The sequence below is a fragment of the Pipra filicauda genome, unplaced genomic scaffold (assembly GCF_003945595.2).
Source record: "Pipra filicauda isolate LSUMZ 115617 unplaced genomic scaffold, ASM394559v2 scaffold299_size895176_pilon, whole genome shotgun sequence".
Lineage (NCBI taxonomy): Eukaryota > Metazoa > Chordata > Aves > Passeriformes > Pipridae > Pipra > Pipra filicauda.
The window spans coordinates 583,372-605,684 of record NW_024104419.1 but is presented as its reverse complement, the minus strand read 5'-3'; the positions used below and the strand labels follow the sequence as shown (position 1 = coordinate 605,684).

Here is a 22,313-nt window from a genome sequence, read left to right as displayed (position 1 = left end):
AGATGAAAGAGGGAATCCTTTCTCAAACACGTCCAGTGGGGGAGAGGGGATGCAGCAGGGGGACAAGGCATCATTTGCCCCCCCATCCCTCACTCGTCGAGGAGCTTGGTGAGTGTCCAGGAAGGAGGAGGATGTTAACCAGCTCACATTGCTGCATTGGATGCTGGAGAGAAATATTTCCAGACTGGAGCAAACGTGATGTTCATCTCTCTCCATCTCCGGGTGTACTGTAGGCAAAATGGTCGGGTTGAGTAGCTTTGCTCTTAAAACCTGGTCCCAGTTTGCTCTCCAGTGCTGACAGTCCTGTCTATCCCTTGTGCCAGATGGGAGCCCATGATACTGCAGTCACTGTCTCTGCAGAAGAGGTGTCAGTGTGGGGGCTGCTCCCAGGAAGGGGCCAAGCACAAGCTGAAGTGGTGCATCCTTTGTGTAGGGGGGTGGCATTGGGTACCTCAGAGCGCATCAGAAGCCTCCTCCTTAGAAAGGATTGTGCCCCCCTTCCTCTGACCTGCCTGGCAAGAGGTGTTCCTGCTGAAGGTGGTCCCCAGCTGCAGTCTGGCTCTTTGTCGGATGCTCCTCATCCGTGACATGCAGTCTTTGCCCGTGATCACATAGAGCAGGGGGTTGAGGGCACTGTTGAGGCTGGCCAGGCCCCGGGTTACCTGGTAGGAAACATAGATGTTCTTTGAAGCCTGTGTGCAGAACCCTTGCAGCTGCCAGACACGGGACAACAGATTGAGGTTCCTGAAGATGTGGTAGGGGAGGAAGCAGATGGAGAAGAGAACCATCACGAGAACCACCAGTCTGATGCTTCTTCTCCTGAGCTCGAGGTCCATGGTGTCGTTCCTGCAGAGCACAAACACCACGTGGCAGTAGCACCCGAGGATGATGAGGAAGGGGATGATGAACCCGGTCACGGTGACAGCCAAGGTGTAGGGCAAGTAAACGTCCAGCTTGTTGTGCCCCGTCGTGTCGTGGCACCGCGTCCCTGTGTCATCCGTCTTGCTGAAGGCAAGATCAGGACCCACCTGGGCAATGACCCACGCCCAGACTGCCACGCTGAGCCACGGAGAAGAGGCAGCCCCCTGGCACCGGCCCCGTGCCTTCAGCGGGTGCACGATGCCCAGGTAGCGGTGGATGCTGATGCAGGTGAGGAAGCCGATGCTGGCGTAGAGGTTGAGGTGGAAGAGGCTGCGGGTGGTCTGGCACCAGCCCTGCCCGAAGAGCCACACTCTGCCTCGCAGGTAGTAGCTGACGAGGAAGGGCAGGGTGCTGACGTACAGCAGGTCTGCCAGCCCCAGGTTGCCCACCAGCAGGCTGAGGGGCTGGCGGGCGCCCTGCCGGTGCCCCGTGCAGAAGTGCCACAGCCCCAACCCGTTCCCCAGCAGCCCCAGAGGGATCACTGTCAGGTACACGGCGGGCAGGAAGCGCTGGGCGAAGGCGGCATCCACAGGGCACAGAGCCCCGCTGCCATTGCCGGGCCACATGGCAGCAGCCATGGGGAGCTGCGGCAGCCCTGCCCGGCGGGGCAGGCGGTGGCAGGGCTCGGAGGAGCCGGTGCCCACAGCAGGGTTGGCTCCAGCAGCGCCGTGCCCAGAGCCAGCCCTGGCAGCGCCGTGTCCTCTGGCACAGGCTGCGGCTGCCCTCACCTCCCCGCTCCTGCTGAACCCGGACTGGCCTTTGGGGTGCTGGGCTTTTCCCCAGAGCATGGGGAGGATGTGGTGAGGGCGGCCCCAGCACAGAGCCGGGGTGACTGGTGGCTTCCGCCACTCCTTCGGCGCCTCCCACCAGCCCACTTCAGATATTTTGAGCCGGGCGCCAGGGACATCACAGCCCCTTGGCTATTTTGGGTGCTGTGTGTGCCTGAAGGGAGTGGGAAATAGGGAAGAGGTGGGAGAGGGGCTCTGCTGCGGAGATGTCTGATGAGGGGGGCCAAGGCTTTCAGCCTGTTCCTTTTCTGTCCCACTTGGGGTGAAGAGAAATGTCCCAGTTTTGCAGACTGGGGGGCTGGAAGCCTGCCCTCACTTCCATTCCTGACAGCCTTTCTCCTGGCCCCAATGCTCAGAAATACCAGCAGCAGAGTTAAGGCAGAGACTGGCAGCATTCCACGGGGCTCATGCTGCCAGTCCCGCTCGGGCAGAGCCGGTGGCACCGGCAGTGCCAGCAGGCAGAGGTGTGGCAGGCTGCCTGCCCCCAGCATAGGCAGCAGTGACCCCATGCCTGCTGAAGAGCTGTCTCCGCACTACAGCTCGTCCTGCTGCCTATTTCTATATCCCTCCCCAAACACAAACCCCCTTTTCCCCCTCCTCCTTCGAGTGGTTTAGACCCATGCGGGGAGGACATGCAGGATGGGCTGTGACCTTCCTCTCCTGCCTTCCCTGTTGCAGGGGATGTCACACAGAAGACACCCAGATACTGTGAAATTGGGGTAAGAGCTAAAACCAGCGACCCCAAAGCAGACCCCAAGGAAAGGCAGCCTCAACTGCACTGCTGAGCAGCTGCTGCATAAATGGGGCCAGAAATAACTTTATCTCCAAGCATGGGAATCGACAGGGCAGTAACCAGCTGGGTTTACCCTGGCAAGCCATGCAAAAACAACCTTGGGAAAACAACTTCAGGTGAAAAGGGCTGGGCCCAGGAAGGGCGACGTCCACCTGCTTTCCGGGAGCTGGATCAAAGCAGGGGGTGGGAGGAGGCTGAGAGCTCAACTGCCAGTGGGGAGGAGGAGGGTGGGTCCTGCCGAGCCATCCTGGCTGCCTGTCCCTCCTTGGGAGCAGCTGAACATCTCCACTGGGCCATCCTTGGGCACAGGAGTTCAGGAACAGGGTGGGGAAGCCCAAGACACAGATGAGGGGTGGTAGCTGCTCTCTGCGAGTATCAGTGTATTTATCAACTTCAAAAAAGTGCTTGCTGGAGCAGATAAGTGATGGGAAATGCTGTCTGTTATTTCCTGCCTTTGTAATAGAATCTCAGCGCTACAGGCATGATGGAGTGGCAGATTGTAGAAGCTGTTTCCATGGGGTGAGGATACACCTTTTCCGAGGTTTGCAGAGCCTCTGGTAGGTCTGTGCTCTTGGAGTGGCAGCAGCACAGAAGAGGGTCCCTGGGGGTGCATCCCCAGGGAAGCAGTTCTCCATCCTGCCCAGCTCCCACCCCCTTCACCTCAGTGCACTTCAGCTGCTCCTGCAACCTGGGCTTGGGGTGGCACTTGTAAAGCAGCTTTATGGAAGTGTGGAAGGGCAGCACGAGGAGAGGAACAGACTGGGAGTGGTTCCCTTTGTCCCAGAGTATCAACCACTGGGGAAACTGAGGCGGAGACAGCAGCTGGCTGGGAGGACTGCTGAGATCATGGGAAGGGTGGTGAGCTGCTCTCAGCAGTGAAGGCAAAACCTGCCCTGTCCCCACAATGAAGGCTTGGAGCTGGGTGCCTGTTCACTTGGCCCGTGGTTTCACTTGCAATGCAGGTGCTACTTCCAGCTCTGCCCAAGCACCCCACATCAGGATGCTCCCCTCCTGTGCCTGGCTCTGGTATGTGGCAGTGTTGCTGCTGGCAGGGTGAAAATTCAGGGCCCAGACAGCTCCTGCAAACAGATAACTTGAGTGATGGGCTCCCAGGAAAATTGAAAAAAAGGCTCATTTTTTTTAATTGAGCACTGCACTCTTGTGCTCAGTTTCTGAAAATGTTTTGCTTTAATGAGGGGCTCATCCAGCCCTTTCTCAGCCTTCCCCATGCATTTAAAAATCATCAGTCATGAGAATGACTTGGAAAAGAAATTCTGATGCATGTTGTTTGCTCATGTGGTAGCACAGTTTCCCTTCAGCTGCTGCATGTGCTTGTGCCGAAATGAGCCGTGATCTGCTGCTCACCACTGGCTCGGGAGTGTGGTTGGCAAATCTGTGCTGTGTCTGTGTGCAGGTGTGCCCTTAGGCCTTAAGGATAAGGGTGATTTTTTCTTCTGATTTTGGGATTTTTATCTTTGCAGGTCACCAAAATCACCTGTGGATCCCCCACCCGAGCAGGCAACGACAGGACCCTGCGTCAGAGACTGTCATAAACGTGAGCCTCAAATAGCTGTGTTTCCAGGGTAGCAGGGCTTTAGAGGGAATGGCAAATATTGTGAGACTGGCAATCAGATTGCAAGAGTTGCTTTCCCTGTGTTCTTAGGGAAAAATAACTCTGATTTTTTTGGAATCATTAATTCATTATTTAGATGTTTTCTGCTTAGTGAATCGGGGAGAAGTGATATTTTGCAAGGGAAAAAAAAGAGGAAATTATAGCAGAGGTGCACTGAGTCATTTGTTTGAGATGACAATTACAGATTGATTCTTAAAAAGTGACCTTTTGATTTTGACCATCACCCAGAGGTGGCTGGGCAGGATCTGGGAGGGGGTTACAGCCTTGGCAGCCCTCCCTGCCTACAGCTCACCCAGCCTTGGTGGCCGAGTCCCAACAAGTTCAAACAAGAACTGGCTTAGAAACAGGATTTTCAGTACACACAACGTTTTATCCATGTCAGTCGAGGAACATGGTAGTTTTAAAGTCTACATGAGCCTTGTGTCATCACTTTTTTGGCAGAGCCACCACAGAACTAAAAAAGCCACCCAAAGCTGTTTGCTCTGCGATTTGCTGCCTGATGGAGGTTCACCATATCCCCTGTATCAAACAGAATTAATGATTTGGATTCAGGCCGAGCACCAGATGATCACAGTAAATAATTCTCTTTGTAAGCAATGTTTTATTGCACAAGCAGTGAGGTTTCTTCTTGTTTCTTTCCTCCCCCCTCACCTCCCAAAGTGACTGAAAGGCATTCTTGACTTCACTTTTATTTTCAGCCCTTGCAGAGCCCAGGGGAGTGAGTGAGCAGCTGCCTTGGCCCTGCTGCCTTTCCTGCTGCTGGTGAGGAAGCTTTTCCCTGGGCTGGAGAGGAGATCTCCCTCTGCCATTCAGCCTTTTGCCCCTGCACCTCCAAATCTGCCGCAGTACCAGTTGCCCTGGGTCGGGAGGAGGGTCAGCTGGTGGCACTGGTGGCACTGCTGGGGGAATCCCAGTCTGGGGGGAGCAGAGGAGGGCCTGGCAGGAGGGGGGAACGAGTCACAGGGGGGTTTGGGCACTGATTTTTAGGAGGGTGAGGAGAGGCATGGCCTGGGCTGTGCCTGGGGCTGCAGACCCAGCAGCAGAGCAGCCAGTGCTGTCCTGCACATCCCGACACTGCCCGGAGACCTGGCCAGGGCTGTGGGCAGGGCTGTGGGCAGGGCTGTGGGCAGGGCTGTGGGCAGGGCTGCTCCCGTTGGCAGAGCTGGTGGAGCTGATGGCTGGGTAAAAGCAAAGGGTCATGACTGAATCCAGGATATGATATACTCTAATAATGTGTTCAGTGCTTTGATTCACAATGTTTTTTTCCTTTTTCTTTTCTTTTCATACTCTAAGCAGCCTGAATTGCGGTGCTTCCAGGCTGCCCCATCCTGTGCCACTTTCCAGCTGGCCGCGAGCAGCAGGGCTGGGCTCACCCTGCACCAGACAAGCTCCACACCTCGATCAGCACACCTTTATTTTTAGTTCCAGAAATACACGTCTAAAAAGTCCGTATCTCACCTGGACGTGTCACCTGCACCACTGCTCCTTGCAGCTGCCCCTGTCTCCCTGCGGTGGGACGTTCCCTCTGCACGCTGGTGCGAGGCCGTTAGAGGGCATTTGGGTTTCATTTTCGGTCGCCCACAAGGGTTACTGCCGAGGGAAAGCACAGCCAGAACCGCCGAGCAGCTCTCCTGTGCAGCTGGAGCGGCTCCAGCCCGTCGGGAGGCGGCTCCGACTCATCTTTGCGATTTTGTTTTCTCTTTCTCCTGCTTTTCCTTTGGCCCGGGCTCACAGGGAATGTGCTTGGATGGCAGGCGGTATGTCTGGTGCCGCGGGACGGTGTCTCCGTCTGAGCTCCTCGCTCGCCGCAGCTCTGCCAAACCGCCAGCGCCTGGGAGAGGAGGAGGCCAGGAGGAGCGGGAAGGCTCGTGTTTGTTCTGGAGGGATGCGGGGAAGGTGAATTAGAGCTGTCAGCAGGAGGACCCTGCCCATGCCCAGGGAGGAGCCGCTGTTTGCAGGGTGGGTATCGTGGGCTGGCCGAGCTCCCGCACGGTGGGGCAGCTCAGCCTGGCACGGCAGTGACTTGTGGGTGCAGCCTGATGTACCTGCTCCCTCCCTGGGGGGCCAGGGCATGAGGGTTCCCTCCAGGGATTTGGGCTTCCAGGTGCTGGAGATGGCCTCTATTGCAGTCCACACAGAGCAGAGCTGTGTGATGTGGTGGAGGAGCAGCATCACCTCTCCAGAAGCTCCACTGATCCAGGAAAGGACCGATTCCTGGCTTCTTGGGTGGGTTCATGCTTGGGGCAGGGTTTCCCCATTTCCCATTTCATTCAGCCTAAGAAACTCGGGAATGCTGCCCACTAATCCTGCCTGGGGCAGCAGGGTGCACAGAGGAGGCAGGTTCTAAGTGAGAGGGGGATCTTCTTCTCTATTTCCAGCCTCCTTTGCAGCCAAAGTCCATCAGTTCTTCTCTAGTTTCTCAATGGAAACTTCTCTAGTTTCTCCATCTTCACCAAAACCACAATGCCATAGGTTTGTGCCAGACTCTTTGCCAGGATGAGGCGTTGGCTCCGGGGTGAAACCAGGGTGGGCACAGCTACAAATGACCTCCTCTTCCCCTCTGGAAAGGCACAGTGGAGAATGATGGGGAGATAGAGCAGGATGTGGCGTGTTCTCTCTGTCTGGGGAGCAGGGGCATGTGGCAGCAAGGCTGTGTTACACCATGTTCACACTGGGGCTGTGCCAGGCTAATAAAGGGGTGGCAGAACCACTTCTTGGGTGTGCCCAGGGAGCCAGGCAGGAGCTGCAAACACATCTCTGGCCATAGGGGCCGGCCAGGCTCCCCTGTGTGGGTTCCAGAGTGCTCCTGGATTCAGACATCCAGAGACGCCAAAATTCAGGTCTGCACCTGCCATCAGGTGTTTTCCAAGCTGAGTTTCAGGAGATGGTTGATCTGTCCCCGAGACACTCTCAGCTCAAGGCTGAGGAGGGGTGATGGGGTGCCCGCACTTAAGTGGGGGTCTCGTGTTTTCGTGTTTGGCTGGCTCTGCTCTTCCCTTTGTCTGTCAAACCCGTTGCCCAGAGGCACCAGCTCCACCCTCACTTACCGCCGGGAATGCTGCGGGCAGGGCGGGGCAGGGTCTGACCACGCAGAGCCGCCTCTGGGTCTCCAGCCGGCAGTAGCGGTTCTGGTTGGAGACGCGGGTGGCAAAGCCCACGCCACAGGTGGCCGAGCAGGCGCTCCACTCTGTGCCCCACTCCTGGCAGGGGTATGGCAGCACTGGGGACACTGCCCCGGGGGCTGAAAGAAAAGAGAGGAGGGGATAAAGGGTGGTTGGAGCCAGGCTCTGTGCAGATGCCCTGCGGTGCTGCGGGCAGAGCCCCGCGTGGCAGAGGAATGTGAGGTGATGTTTCAGAGCCTGGGGTGAAGGGGCCATCCCCAGAGACCTGCCCGGGCATCCCCTCCCTGGAGGTGCCCTGCATCTTACCTGCCCTGGCATCCCGGAGGAGGTGCTGGTCCTGGGCTCCACAGATCCACTCGGGGCAGCACTTCCCCGGGATCTCCACGCGCCGTGGGTAGGGGCAGTCCGGGGTGGGCAGCCTCACGTCCTCCTGGCACAGCGGGATGCAGGTGAAGCCCCCGTCCAGGCAGCGACACTGGAGTTTGCAGCTGGGCTGGAAAACTTCTCCATCTCGATAGACCCGGCCGTTCACCTCACAGCCCTCCTCGTCATCCTCGACTGAAGTGACAGACGGGGAGCCCGTCAGGGACAGAGCGACAGAGATGTGAGTGGCAGAGGGACTGCTGGGGTAACTGTGGGGCTGGCACGAAGGGACTGATGGGGGGGGGGGCACACAGAAGTGACTGAGAGGTATGTGGGGCAGAATGGGTGTGCAGCAGCATGTTCATCACCAAACCTCCTCCCCTTCCCTACCTCCCCTCCTCATCTCTGTGTTTTCAAAGGAACAGCTCACTAGCTGGTGGGAAACCCCCTGCCCTTTGGCTCTGACCCTGCCTTCAGGGTTTTCAGGCTAGACAAAATTTCTCTGAGATTTCTCTTCAGGACTCCCAGGCTCCAACCCTGGCTGGGTGACTGCAGCATCCCTGGGACCCCCATGCCCATCCTCACTCAAACCACCCCGAATCCTCAGTCAGAAAACAGCACAAGAGCTGGCAGCAGCTGCAGCACAACCCCATGGCCAAGCTGTGTGTAAGTTCCTCAGAAAAGGCTGCTTTTCTAGTCTCAGCCACTTCCCTGAAAGTGCTGTGGGACGCCTGCAGCCAGCTGAGGCCATGGGTGGAACTGGGGTGTGGGGGCATCCCCGGCGGGAAGGGGCTCCCCTGTGCTCACAGTTGCAGGTGCCTCCTGTCCCGGCCGGTGCTGTGCTGTAGTCACAGACGAGGCCCTGGCTCTGGTCGCAGACGTGGAGGAAGTCACAGGGCTCCCCCAGGCGCCGGGCACAGATCTTGCAGCAGCCACAGCCATCCAGAACCAGGGGGGACCCGCGGGGGCAGCGGGGTGGCACCCAGGGGCAGTAGCATGGTCTCCGGCACAGCTGGGCACACACCTGCGGGGCAAAGGCATTGCTGATTCCATAGGGGTTGGTTTTGACTGACAGGGAAATCACTGGGACAGACAGGTAACCTCTCAATCACGAGGGCAGATTTTCAGTGGAGGGAGGCTCTGCAAATCCATGGAATATGGTGAAGCAGCATGGAAAGCTACTGTCCTCTTTCTTAAGGGCACCTATGGAAAACCAAGGAGAATCAAGGATTCTCAGCACTCTGCAAGATTGGGTCTTAAAAGTACCACTGCTCTGAATACACAGGAGGAGGATGGAGCTGAAAGGTGAAGATCCTGTGCAGTGGTGGTTATTTAATGAGCTCAGCAGCCACAAGCAGCCCAGTGTGAGGGAGGGAAAGCAGCTCACCCCATGGCTGCCCCTAAGGCAGTGGCTGTGCCCAGCTGGAGACGGGGCTTTGCAGGGACTGGATGCACGTGAGGAGGGCTCAGCACCACTCCAAACAGTCTAAACAGCTCTCCTTCATGCTGAGAAACAGGATGTCACACTGGCAGCAGGGATCTGATGCCAGGCGGACATCACTGTGTTCCTCCCTGATCCAGCTGCAGCCTCTGCCTGTCCCTGGCTGCAGGATCCTCACCCAGCCTGGCCCACTGGGCGAGGAGCCCAGAGATAGGCACGTTTCTGTGGACTGGGAGCTATGTTTTCCCTCCTGGCTAGACTGAGTAATCACTTTGGCAGGACTGTGCACTGCAGTCCTTTGCCTGCTCAGCCAGTTGTCTGCCAGGGATGTGCCCACAGGAGTTCACCTGGGCAGGGGGGTGTTTGTCCCGTTGGCTCATCCTGCGTGCACAACCACCCTGGCACACCTTGCTTTTGCAGGCAGTGCTTGTGCTCCAAACGTGTCATATCCAACAGGGCTGTTGCATACTGAGCCTGAAGCCAGGAGAGCTGGCTCTGCAGTTTGGAAGTGAATTCCTTGCCAGTCCTGGCCTGGCAGTGTGTGTGAGCCCCCTGGCAGCTCCAAGCCCCCCAGCAGCCCTGCTGCTCAGCACCATGCACGTGATGCTGGATGCAGGGCCAGCACATGCAGTGCAGCAAACATGCAACCAAACCATTCACCCCTGCCCTGGTCCGGGTGTGTCTGCTGAGCCTGCTGAGAGAGCGATGGGTTCAGCCACACCCTGTGGGGTTTAGATACCATTTTCCTTTCTTTTTCAGTTTCTCCCAGTGACATCAGGTCTGACATGACCAGTCAGACAGAGGAGGTAGGTACTGGTGTGCTGTTTCCCATTTGCAGCCGTTCAGCTGTTTTTTATGGGGCTGTAGAAGTGTCAGTGCCAGCAAGTGGAGATTAAATATATCCAAAATGGGCTGGGTCTTGTTCTAGTTCTGTCAATGAGCAGCATTATTAATGTGGCAGAAATCAGAGAGAGACTTGTGGCAGGGACCAAGGGACTGTCTGTGGTGGCCAGGTTTGGGCTGGCAGCACAAGGGCCTTTGGTGATTCTCACAAGCACCTGGGGCCAGAATAATTTCTCTGTCACAGCTTACCCAGGCAGCCAAAGGCATTTTTCATCTTTCAGGAGGTTGCTATTACAAATCGATGTTTTAGAAAGATTAGCCAAGCCATTAATGCATTTCCCTCTGCTCCTTGTAATTTACTTGTCTTTAGATGACAATGTGGCTCCTATCAGAGATCTGAACTTTCTGGGAAAGGAGTCAAATAGGCACACTGTTGCCACGACATCCCTGCTCGCAGAAGGTCTGCCTGGGGATTCAAGCAGCAGCTCTGATTAACTTGGAGCTGAGATGCCCTGAACTTTTCAACATTCCTGTTCTCTGCACAGGCAAATATTTTCACACAGAGTCCAAGAGAAAGAAAAAAATAATAAACCCACTACGACAACCCAAATCCTGTCAGAGGCATTGGCTTGGCGTGAGCATCCTGAGAAGCAGGGAAAGCTGAGTAATGCCAGGGCTGCTTGGCCCCTGCCTCGGGAGCCTGGGCGGGGATGGAGGAGCCTGCAGGAGCCACTACTGCCGAGCTGCTGCTCGCTGACTGAACGTAGCACAGCCCAGAGAGCGGCAGGGACAGCGAGCAAACAGCACATTGCTGTCATTCCTGTGTGCTCCAGGGACTCACACAGCAGAGCCTTTGGCCCATGAACGTTCACACCCTGCTGCTGAATCTCAAATATCTCTCCCAAGCAGAGCTGTGCCCCCGTGGGACTGCATCCACACAGCCTGGCCGGCGTTAGCCAGCGGGCTCGTGGTGACACCCCAGTCCTCCCTGCAAGACCCAGGTGCTCCACGGGTAAGGCTAAAGCTGCCCCGGTGCCCCGTCTCCCTTACCTTGGAGAGGATGCAGAGGAGGGAGAGGAAGAGGAGCTGCTTCTCCAGCTGGAGCCTCATGCTGCTCTCCCCTCTGCCACTTCAGCACATCACCCCCCAGGCAGTTTGGAGGCAGCGGCGTGTTCGCAGGTTTTAAAGCCCGGAGTAGGTCCTGCTGGTGTTTATACTCTCCCTGCTCTGATGTCACTCACAGGCTCCAATATAAACATGAATAGGTTTGGACAAGCCTCAAGATTTCCTTTTTTTTTTTTTCCCTTTCTTTTTCTTTCCAGCCCACATTCCAGCTGCCATTTCCACTCTCCTCAAGGTGAGAATGTGCTTCCATCGAGACAGTGAGCGAAGGGAAGGGACACTGTGCTGTCCCTGGGGAGCAGGGCAGAGGGGCTGGGGAACCAGGCTGGTGGGGTGATCCAGCTCCTTGCTGCTAGCCATGACTGGGAGGGAAGATTCATGCCTCGTCCTAATACTGATCAAGGTCTGCCCAAGCAGAGCCAGAATCTTCCTCCTGGGATTTGGAGGGATTGACAGGGTTGTCCCCACTGCTGCCCTCAGACAATGCCATGGCCATGCAGGAGCAGGGCACCCACCCCTATGTTTTGTGCTGAACTCTGTGCATGGCAGGCTGTGGGAGAGGGGTGAGTTGACCAAAAGAGCTGGAAAGGGATTTGCTGTGGTGGTTGTGATGTGCTGCCACATCATCCCTGTCCTCAGTGGGGCTGCAGCCACCTAGGAAGGCTGCTGGGTGGGAGGGTTGGATGTACATTGTGTTGCATTGTCCTGGGTATGTGATGCAGGGAAAGCTTCAGTCTGGCTCTGCTGATTTCAAGCCTTGTAAATCCAAATTCAGCCCCTGAAGTATTATGGTCATCTTAAGCAGTTGTGAGAATTAAAAATCCAAGTTTGGGGAAAAGAAGCAGGTGCTCAGTTGTCTCCCAATGCTTTCTCAGTCTGCCCTGTGCAAGTTTTTCTCTTGGCTGCTGTGTCTGGGGACACGAGGCTGGCTCTTAGGAAAGAAAAAAACTAAGCATTTCAAGACCTCCAGGAAACAGAGCCCCTTCTCCATGTTTTCATTCCCCAGATCTTATCATGAGATATAAGTGGGGACTCAAAGCTCAGAGGAAAGGTCTGAGTGTAAGGATGCAGGATGCCCTGCAGCTCTCCCTGGCTCCTCTCCTGCACCCCTGCCCCTTTCCTGCAGGATGTGTTCTGGGGCTGGGAATGCTGCTTCTGCCCTGGCCCAGGGATGGATCCTGGTGGCTGTGTACAGACTTTCCATGTCATTCAGGCATGATGAGCTCTGCTGCTAAATACCAGATACTACATGTTGGCAAACACACAGGAGGGGCTGAGTGCCGTACGAGCAGAGCACCCAAAGTCACACAACTAGGAATCACACCCCATCCCTCCCTCCAGCCTCTTTTCCCTTCCTGTTGCTTTTGTGAAACAGGTTCTCAGTCACCTGAGCAGCAATCCCGACCTCAGCTCTGCACTTGCCAGACCCTGGAAGCCCGGGCATGGAGCAGGGAGGGCAGAGCCTGGCAGGGAGGAGCACAGACAGAGCTCTCCCATTACCACCCCAATTCCCTGCTTTGGTTTTGCTTCGTTAGCTGCAGTCAGGCTGTTAACGAGCTCATGGTAGCCTGAGGGAACACCAAGCCTTCCAAAGGCTGCTGTCACTTATCCCAGCGCTGGAGCCTCCACACGTTGGAGCCCCAGTTCCCTGCATCACCTCCATGCCCGGAGGTCTGACCTGCACTGGCAGCCCTGCCTGTGGCAGAGGAGGCACGAGGATGGCACTTCACTCTGAACTCACTAGCAGGGGGGTCAGTCCCCACTGACAGGTGCTTACAGCCCCACAGATTTGATACTGAAGGCTGGATCTCATCTCGTTGTTTCTCATCTTTCTGTTCCAGGGCTGGTGCCCTCCTGCTGCTGTGGCTCAGACAGACATCCCTGGGTGGCCCAGGAGCAGCCAGAGCACTGAGCCAGCCTTGCTACAGAGGGACAGGCAGCTCAGGTAATTATTCCAGGCTTGTGTTTATTAGGGACTCCTGATTAATGGGCAGGAGTTCATTTCCCAGTTAGAAATCAGGTGACAGTGCTGGTGACAGAAATAAAAACCTCTCGTTGCCCACAGTGAATGACTCTGTGAGCAGCCAACAGAGCCCTGTGTGAGGTCTCAGGGGGCAGCAGGGCACCCCTGGGGGAGGTTGAGGCTCGGGGCTGCCCAGGGGAACCCACTGGTGACTACAACCCTGACACCCGATGTATCCTGGGTGCAGGTTTAGCTCCTTGGGGTGGGGATCCCTTCTCCACCTTCTCCCTCAGCTCTGGACAAGAGGGGACATTGCTTCCCCCCCACACCTGATGTCACTGAGGTTTAGATGCAGCAAGGTGACATCTCTGCGATGCTGTGACATCACCAGGAAGCTGTCAGAGCTCAGGCAGTGACAGAGAGCCCGAGTCAAGCCTGAGTCAAGTCAGAATCAAGCAGCCAGATGGGGCCAAACCCACCATCCCGTGCCTGGCCAGCTGCCCACACTTCCAATGGCATTGGCAATCCTTGGTGGTACCTTGCTGGGTTTTGGAGGTGCCCAGTGGAGCCAGCTGGAGGGGTATCCACAAAGTCTACCATGATCTGCCTTCCCAAAGAAGCTTTTCCATGGGTGACATGGGCTTGAGTGTCCCTGCTCCGGTCTCTCTGTGTCCCACGTGCCCGCCCAGGTCACTGTGCTGGTGCTGCAGGCAGAGCCTGGCACAGGAATACAGTCCCTGCTCAGGTTTTGATTTGCAAAGCTGCACCAGAACAGCACATTAGCAGTCCATGTTATAAATACCCTCTGGAGCACATGCTCCATATGTGTTCTGTACCATACGTGTGATTTCAGAGCTGGTAATTAAGTCCATATGTTTTGCTCCACAGTTTCCATGGTATTATTGTCAGGTTTTGGGGGGGATTGTAATTTTATTTTTTTTTTTTTTGTGGTCAGTTGTGCAAGAAAATAATTGATACAGGGATCTGAATACATCTCCTTTGAGTTAGCCACTGACAAGCTCTGCTGTTTCTATAGAAATGAAGGAACTGCCCCAGCGAATTTACATTTTAGAGAGCTGAGTTTTTTCATGTGTTTGCCATTTAACATGCCATCATGAATAACATGGCAAAGCTCTCATTTTGCACACCTTGCTCAGCTGAAACTGCATCCATCTGGGATGGGTATCCCAGACCATATTCTTGTTCCACCCCCTTCCTTTGCTCGAGGCTCCTCTTCTTTACTTTACTTCGTGTGTGGAGCCCCCTCCCTAGAGCTGTCTGAACTCAGACTGCTGTCTGCATGTCCATCTCTGGCAGGGAGCATTGGGGCTCTCCTGGGTCCTGGCTGGGTCTGTTTGCCCTCACATCAACAGTGAAATCATGGGTCTGGGGTGAGCCCAGCTCCATACCTTGGTGGGGAGGACATTTCCTTTGCTTCTGGGCACTTCTGCCTCAACTCCCCACTGCAGAGGAGCAGGGCTGTCCGTGGAGCATGGACATCACCGGTGGCAAAGCTGGGCAGACATCCAGCTTGGCAAAGCCAAGAGCCCTGAGCTGAAAAGGAGGTGCCTCAGGTCTCCCTCGGCTGTCGGACACTTTAGGGTGGCTGCTGGATGTTTTTCATGAGACTTCTGGAAACACCATGGCTTTGGGAAATTTTGAAATATCTCTGCTTTTGGCAGGATGGGAAGGTTGTTTCCTACCCAGAATGAATCTGGCTCCAGTTTCAAACAGCAAGAGCCGAGAGAGGTGGTGATGGCTATTTCCAACTCTGTCTGGGCATTTTTATTCCCTCTGGTTCTCACACCTTGACTGGACAGCAGAGCCAGGCTGGAAGGACCAGCCACCCTGAGGGACAAGGGACAGGCCAGGCAGTCTTTTACCTTGAGGTCACTGCTCCCACCCCAGAGCCGGGATGGAGAGACTGAAAGTATTTACCATCTGGTGCCTGTCCAAGTGACTTGCAAGAAAAGAATTCAGGGCTGCTGTCCAGTTTCTGATGGCCAGGCAACTGCACCAGAAACCTCAGCTTCATCTGGGACCAGCTGACCCCTCCGAGCTCCCAGCCACGGTGGCCAGGCCAGCGAGGCAGGAGCTGGGCATTGCCCTGGCCAAAGGAGAAAGGGGAATGGTGCCTGGTGCTGGGAGCACTTAATTCTGCACCATTCCCCAGGCGTTTTTAAGTGGGTTTCATTAGAAAGAAATGCTGACAAATGGGACTTGGGGCTGGTTCTGGTCTCGAAGTCTGACGTTGCCAAGAGGCAGGAGCTGAGCGATGACATGCGGAGCAAATGGAGCATCACAACAAAGGAAAGGCTTGACTTGGCCAAAACTACAGAGAGAGCTCATCCTTCAGACTGAGGGGCTTCTCATTAGCACAGCCCAGCCTTGCACCAGCTGTTGTGAAAGGACAACACTTTTACTTAAGAGGCATATTAAACCCATCAAACCCTGGGCAGTACTTCTGTGGGATTTTTTTTTTCCCTGTAGTCCAGACAAGAGCAATTCATAACTGTCCCCCTAAGTTAAACATTCAGATAACTCAAAGAATAAGACTTTTGTAAAACAAAGCATGGAAACTTCAGCCAGATGAGGTTTTCCATTATTATTTGGAAAACAGTGTCAGAAATCATCATGTATCAAACATTAGGATCCTCTGGGAGTTTATTTTTGGTATCAGACATCATCAAACATAAACTCCTTTTAAAAAATCTCACTAGAAGTTTTATCTTTCAGACAAGATATAATCCCCACATCCTGACCTTGTGTGGTTAGTGAAAGACCCTTGGTATTTTTCATGGACCTACACAGCTAACTCATGTTTCCTGATCAAATGGCTCATTCTTTTTGACTATCTCTGTTTTTCTTGTGGTTTCAGGCTAAAACAGACAATGTTTTCCCTTCTTGTCTTGCTCAAGGGTGCTGTGTGTTCTCAAGAACCTGCCATGTCCTTTGCAGCACCGAAGAAGCTGCAAATTGAGGCACACACTGAGGTACAGCCAGTGATGGTTTTAGGTCTCTCCAAACTCACTTTGTCGCTGTGCCAGCTCTGCTTTAGAAGGGGGGATGTTCGGTGATGTCTGTGTTTCCTTCCAGCCCTGTTCTCTGTGACTCTGGTAAGACTTTGGAGGATGCAAGTGCTGCACCCACGAGGCAGCTGGTGTTGTGCCTGGGAAGTGTGTGGTGCTGAAAGAGGTTTGGGTGACACAGGTTGTGTCTGTTCCCAAACATCACAGCCCTTCACATCCCCAGAGCTGCTCTTGGCTCGCCATCAGCAGGAGCAGCTCGGGGTGCTGGTGGATCCAGGATGCTGGGACTGTGTGGAAGGAAGGGAGGGTAATGGACAGTGCTGGGGAGGGGACAGTGACCTGGGGCAAAGACAGCCCTCCTTAGCTGGCACATCAACCAGGCATGCTCTGCAAAGCCCTGGGTGTGGCTGGGACCTTCCCAAAGGCAGTGCACTGGGCACTGCTTGGCAACCTTGGCTGGAAGGAGCCTGGATCGTGCAGGGCAGGGGCTTCCAGTGTAGACACTGGGCACATTAGGAGGCTGGGCTGGGGAGGACTGAATGGCTGCCAGTTCACCTATTCACACCCAGCACTTCAAAAACCCAAATGTCTGGTCACCACCCAAAACCAGCTGGCAAGGGGACCTGCTGCTTCTCCCCAGGGCTCATGCCAAAGGCTTTGCAGGTGATTCTCGCTTCCTACCTCCACCCCAGGGAATAAAGCAAGGGTTGGGCTTGCTCTCCATCTCCTGAGCAAGACTGGAAAGGCTGAGACCAGTGATGCTTCCATGTGCAGAGGGGTGCCAGGCCCCCAGCCCTTCCCCATGCCCCCTCCTGATGCCAGAGGCATCTGGAGACATTTCCTGAGCATGAACTTCACATAAACCACCTCCTCTTGTCCACAGCCCCAGTCAAGTCAATAAAGACACCATTGAAATCTTTAGTGTGTGTATGTGTGTGTGTGTGTGTGTGTGTAGGATCCAGTTGAGAAAAACAAGCCTCTCAGTCTCACCATGGTTATGAAAGCAACGATGTCGCCTGGAAAGTATGTACCAGGGAGCAGAGAGCTGCCTGTGTCCAGGGGTGAGTGGAGGAGATGGGCACCAGCTCAAATATGACTCAAAATCAGGGGAAATTATTTCTGATGAACGTAATTACTTCGGCTCCAGCCCTGATCAATATGAGGAGCTAAAATGCTCATAAACCGGCCGAGAATGCGAACTATGCAGAATGATTTGTAAGAGGTGTTTGGCTGGGCACGCTCTCCCCCAGCTGTCGGGCTGCCCAGGGACAGGGTGACCTGGTGCCACGGGAGGTGGGAGAGCAGTGACTTGCTGGTTGCAAACTGGTGAGCCCCAAAATGAGAATCCCCCCTGAAGGAACAGGGAGGGGGCTGCCTCATGCAGGTCTGAATCTAATTAAAAGCAACCAGCCTGCTTGGCTGGGCTTCTGTGCTCTGGCCACAAAGCAAGAGACAAGATTGGCCCTTTACAGGCTTATGCTGGCCCCCACAAGGGTGGGGAGGTTTCAGGGGGCTGGCACCCAGCGCTGCCCAGGCAGGGGCTCTGCGTGGGCACTGAGGGGGCAGTGGCAGGACCACAGGGACAGAGTTGGAGGGGACAGTGTCCTCAGACCTCATACTGTCTGAGCCCGAGCTGTGTCAAGTGTGGTGTCAATTTGCACAGGAAAAATGCTCCTTTTCCAAGGGCATGTCTGTGTCTTGGGAAACTGCACCAACAGAAGCAGATCAGGAGGAGGAAGCTGGAGTGATCCCTGGAGATCAAGGCCAGGTTGGAGACGGTAAGAATTTTCCTCCTGAAAAAGCAAGTGTGAGGGAAGGTGTCCTGGGGCATGGGGGTCACCCATGGGTGGTTTCCCTGACATGGTGAAGAAAGGGAAGGAGAAGGGCTGTTAGTCTTTTTTGTCCTGCTCTTCCCTGGGGAGACTGGAGAATCCCACTGTGAATGCCTCTCACCACCCAGGCTTTTTCTCAGGACACATCCCCAGAAACCATAATGGCAGAGAGGTAGAAATAGGAAAAGAAGGCGAAGAGAGCCCTTGGGCTTGGAGCTACCTGTGCCCTGGCAGGAGGAGATGGGGTGCTGAGGGCTTCACCTTCCCACTTGAAATGCTCTGCAGGCTCTGAGCTGCCGCTGCCCATCAAACAAACCGATGTCTGCAGCTTCAGTGGTGACAGTTCCAGCTTTATCTGGCAGGGAGGCTGCAAGTTACAGCCACTGCCTGGTGATGCTATTGCTACATCACTCCCACAACACACTTGATTAACAATTGCAGGAAAACTCACTGATTCTTATTGAATGGGGCTCTGTTGGCTTTCAGCCACACAAGCCCTGCCTGCGTGAGGTCCCTGCACCTACAGCCCTCCTAGCCATGGAAAGGGAGACTGTTCTGGAAGTTTTTCCTTTTCTGACTATATTATTGATGATTTTCTCGAAAAGAGGAAAAAAAGAAGCAAGAAAAGCCTGTCTGTGACTCATGACTCACTGGGATGTGTCAGGCTCTGGATTAGCATCTGCTCATTGTGAGCTGGTCCCTGTCACTGTGGATTGCCTTTGCCACTTGCATAACCGGTCCAGTTCTGTTTCTGGCACAGAGATTGGCACCTCCCTGGCTCTCACCACACCAGCAGGAATGGCTCCTTCAAGGAGCACATTGTGGCAGCCAGGCTGCTCCTCTGCCTGCCCTGCTGGCCTAGGCTGCGGGAGATGTTTGGAGGTGCTGTGGTGATTTGGCTGCTGTGCTGCTTTTCCAACATTAACTCCATCTCCTTCCTGGGGCAGGGAGCTCCCCAGGCCACATGGAGAAATCCTGGGCTGCAATTTTTCTGGAAACCACATCTAGCACAGCGTGGTTGGGGTTAGGAGAGCCCTTTCCCTGGCATTTGGCTGCACTCTCCACTGCCAGAAGCTGACCGCACTCAAACCCTGCTTTCCTCTCCATCCCGTGGTCCTGCTGAGCTGTGGTCTGCTGCCTGTGCAGGCGAGGCCACTCCACTGGCCTGCCACCCAGAAACAGTGCTCTGGATCATCTGTATGGGAATTAAACACAAACACTTTGCAAACCGCAGTCCTTGAGCACGAGGCAACGAGCCGAGGGCTCTCAGAGACAAAGGGAAGATCTGCTGAGCCAGGCTGGCACGTGCCAGTGGAGAAGGGACAAGTGCTCTGACTCCAGGGGACACCAGCCACCCTCTACATGCCACAGTTCACCAGTCTCATGTGTGATCCCTGGCACAGGTGGTGCTGGGCATGAAATCCCTGGAGCAGCTTCTGCTGCAGAGCAGTGCCTGGTCCAGCAGGCTGGCTCTGCTCAGCCCAGGGTCCCTGCAGCAGGGCAGAGCTGTGCCTCCAGCCTTGGCTGCTGCAACCTCTCTCCCTAAACCTGACCTGACGGTGCTGCTGTGCCTTCCCCTGCATTACACTCACCTTCTGCCTCCTTTGATGGCACCAAAGGCACTACAAGTCATGGAGAGGCAGCTTGAAGGTCCTGCGGTGTCACGAAGCTTCTGCTTGGACCTGGCCACATCTTCCACAGCCTGGTTGTCCTCCCTGTCACCACACAGGACCACGGGCACCTGCTTCGAGCCAACTTTCCTCTCCCAGGATTTTTCTGCAGGGTGAGAGCCCAGCCTTGCTCCTCCTGCCTCCGAGCCCTGGCCCCTGGAAACATCTGAAAGGAAATAGCTGAAGGTATTGAAAGGGGAGGCAGGAAACGCTCTGAATATTTTTTTTTCTAAATATAATGACACTAATGTTGCTTGCAGTGTTAAAAATAGAAGTCAAGAGAACCTGCCTTTTTCCTGTTTGCTTTCAGCTCTCACTTTCCTGCCTGTCTCTGCATTCTGGGGATCTGCATGAAAATAAACCCAAGAAAGATCTCAGCAGTGTGCAAAGCAAAGCCAGATGGGTTTGGCCTCGGCTCCAGTTTCCCCAGGAGGGGCCACGCTCTTCTGTGTAGTGTGGGGAGCTTGAGGTTGTGCACTCCCCCCCCCCAGCCACTGTCCCTGGGGGCTCCCTCTGGCTGTGGTGGGACCACACACTGACCCCCCTGCTGCGGAACTGGTCGCTCTGGCTGGGAGGGTGGCCACCCTCCTGCACCCCGTGTCCTGGCTCGGGTCAGTCTCCTGCCTTTCCCAAGTGGATCAGTGCAATGAGTGTGCTCTGAGCATTGCTGCTGCTCTTCCTCCCATGGCTGACAGTGCTGTGCTCTGTTGGATCTGCCAGCAGAAGCCCTGGGAAAAATCCCCCCTGGTCCCACCTATCCTGCTGGAGATGCTTCTCCGGATGCCTGTGGCACATCCCTCCAGCTCACACTGCATGTGCCCATTCCCAGATCTCCCTCCCGGCCTCCTTTGATGCACTGGGAGGATTTTGCTGCCAATCTCCCACCAGCTCATTACAGGGCAGTGGCCATCACTGAATTCCGAGGCTGATGGATTCAAACTCACTTTGGCAGCAAGGAGCCAGAGCAGGGCTCCCAGAGCCTGAGGGATGAGGTGTGGGAGCCAGATCCCAGCCCTGTATGGGGAAAAGAAAAATGCTGGAGAACAGCCAAGTGGCCGGGGAGAGACTGTCTGAACAGCTCAGTGCCTTTAACCGGGGCGGTGGTGCCGCAGCCCGGGTCAGCACAGCCGCCTGCCCGCTGCAGGTGTTCACATGAAGAGCTCGGTGCTCATTTTTCAGCAGAGCAACCCAGGGTGTGCGTGTCTTGGATGGAGGCTGCTGCCTGATTTATTACAGCCCCAGCTCGAGGTGCCTCGGGAGAGCGAGCCCTGGCAGAGGATGAGAGGCAGGCGTGTGCAGGGATGGATTGCAGCGCACAGAATGCTGCGTTGTAGTGAGACTGCCTGGAATGCACCGAAGCCGGGAGCGGGAGGATCAATGAGTCCTCTGGCCTCGTTTGCATTCCTCTGTCCCCCCCAGTTCCTTTCTCGAGCTGCTGAAGGGGGTGGGTGAGCAGCCCTGGGCTCTTGGTCTGTCTTGGAAAGCCACAAGGCAGCCAAGTGCTGGCTGGGAGTGCTGCTGGCACTGTCCTGGCCACATGGAGCGTGCTGGCAGTGCCAGAGGACTGGCTCCACTACGTCCCAGGTGCCACCCTCTGTGCAGCATCCCTCAAAAGGCTGATTTTTGCAAGGAGTGTTTTTTCAGAGGGTGACAACCTATTGGGTTGACCTCAGGTTGCTCTTAGTTAGCTGGAAATCAGGTGTTTAAATGCCACTGGACTATCATGAGTCACTGTCTGGGCCACTTTTGTATCACAGACACAATTCTCTTGTGCATCACTGAAAAGTCCACACTTGAACCTGGCATGATGTGATTTTAAAAACATCTCCATAAGAAGCCTCCCCATGTTTCCTTCTCCCCCTCTAGCTGCTTTTCTGGCCCTGGCATAGCCCTGGCCCCTGGTAGCCCACAATACTTCTCCAGCTTTTCGGCTGCTCATTCCCAGCCAGATGTGTCTGGCCCTTCCAGTCTCTGCTGTCAGAGATGTTTAGGTCCTTCAGCAGTGGTGTGTCAGCAGTATCCAAGAGGACCATTGATTCACAGAGTGTGACAATGATGGCCTTCAGTGGGGGCTTCCTGATTCTGCTTTTGGGGATCATTTGGGCACCAAACCTGAGGTGGGAATCGGATCTTGACCCCACCTGGTGCAACCTGTCATGACATTAACTGGGGCTGAGCCAGAACCATTGACAGAGGGTGGACATACAGCCATGGGGACTGACAGACCATCCCTGTGAGCTCCTGCTCTGCTTAATGCCTCGTGTCTGACAATCTCTCTGTAATGCACAGTGGGATAAGTGCCCTGGATTTACAGATGAGAGCTGAACTGCAGGGACTTCACAGGTCCTGCTGCTGGCTTGCAAGGTGTCCCATCCACAACCCATGCCTTTGGTGTGAACACGGAATGGGACAAAGCACTGATGTCCGAGGAGGAGAAAACAGCCCTTGGAAAGGAGTTTAGCCATAACGTGTGTTTAGGTGCTCAGCCTCTTCACCTGGCCACGCCGAGCAGATGCACTGAAGATCCTCGGGGCGGAGGGCAGTGAATCTCCTTATTGGACCACTGGCAGTAGTTGATTTTCCCGCGGGGCTTGTGCTGCCCTGCTGAACCGGGACCCATCGTCCAGCATCGCCGGGGGACCGGGGGGCTGGAGCCGCGGCATCGCCACCGCCCGCGGCTCCACATTCCCGCATTCCCGATCCCGCATTCCCGATCCCGCATTCCCGGCCCCGATCCCTCATTCCCGGCAGCGCACGGGCTCTGCCTCCCTCTCGTGGCCGCTGTGCTCGGGT

At 55.3% G+C, this 22,313-nt stretch overlaps 2 protein-coding genes across 2 annotated transcripts; both read right to left on the bottom strand.

Moving 5' to 3' along the window:
• Positions 1-306: 306 nt before the first annotated feature.
• LOC114001028 (P2Y purinoceptor 1-like) lies at positions 307-1,499 on the bottom strand. Its single transcript, XM_027745880.2, has one exon. The coding sequence runs from the start codon at positions 1,497-1,499 to the stop codon at positions 453-455; it is 1,047 nt and encodes a 348-aa protein (XP_027601681.2). The 3' UTR covers positions 307-452.
• Positions 1,500-5,532: 4,033 nt separating this feature from the next.
• CCN5 (cellular communication network factor 5) lies at positions 5,533-11,067 on the bottom strand. The gene is made up of 5 exons (XM_027745834.2): positions 10,955-11,067; positions 8,428-8,644; positions 7,564-7,815; positions 7,183-7,376; positions 5,533-6,695 (listed from the first exon to the last, which is right to left on the bottom strand). Exons 1-5 carry the CDS (start codon positions 11,012-11,014, stop codon positions 6,672-6,674), a joined length of 747 nt encoding a protein of 248 aa, XP_027601635.1. The 5' UTR covers positions 11,015-11,067; the 3' UTR covers positions 5,533-6,671.
• Positions 11,068-22,313: the final 11,246 nt, after the last annotated feature.

Bases quoted from the DNA above. Each gene is read 5' to 3' on its own strand.
- LOC114001028 (XM_027745880.2), bottom strand. From the start codon at position 1,499: ATGGCTGCTGCCATGTGGCCCGGCAATGGCAGCGGGGCTCTGTGCCCT.
- CCN5 (XM_027745834.2), bottom strand. From the start codon at position 11,014: ATGAGGCTCCAGCTGGAGAAGCAGCTCCTCTTCCTCTCCCTCCTCTGC. The intron at 7,377-7,563 runs GTAAGATGCAGG...CTTTTCTTTCAG, and splicing joins CCTCCGGGATGCCAGGGCAG to CCCCCGGGGCAGTGTCCCCA. The intron at 6,696-7,182 runs GTAAGTGAGGGT...GTGCCTTTCCAG, and splicing joins TGCCCGCAGCATTCCCGGCG to AGGGGAAGAGGAGGTCATTT.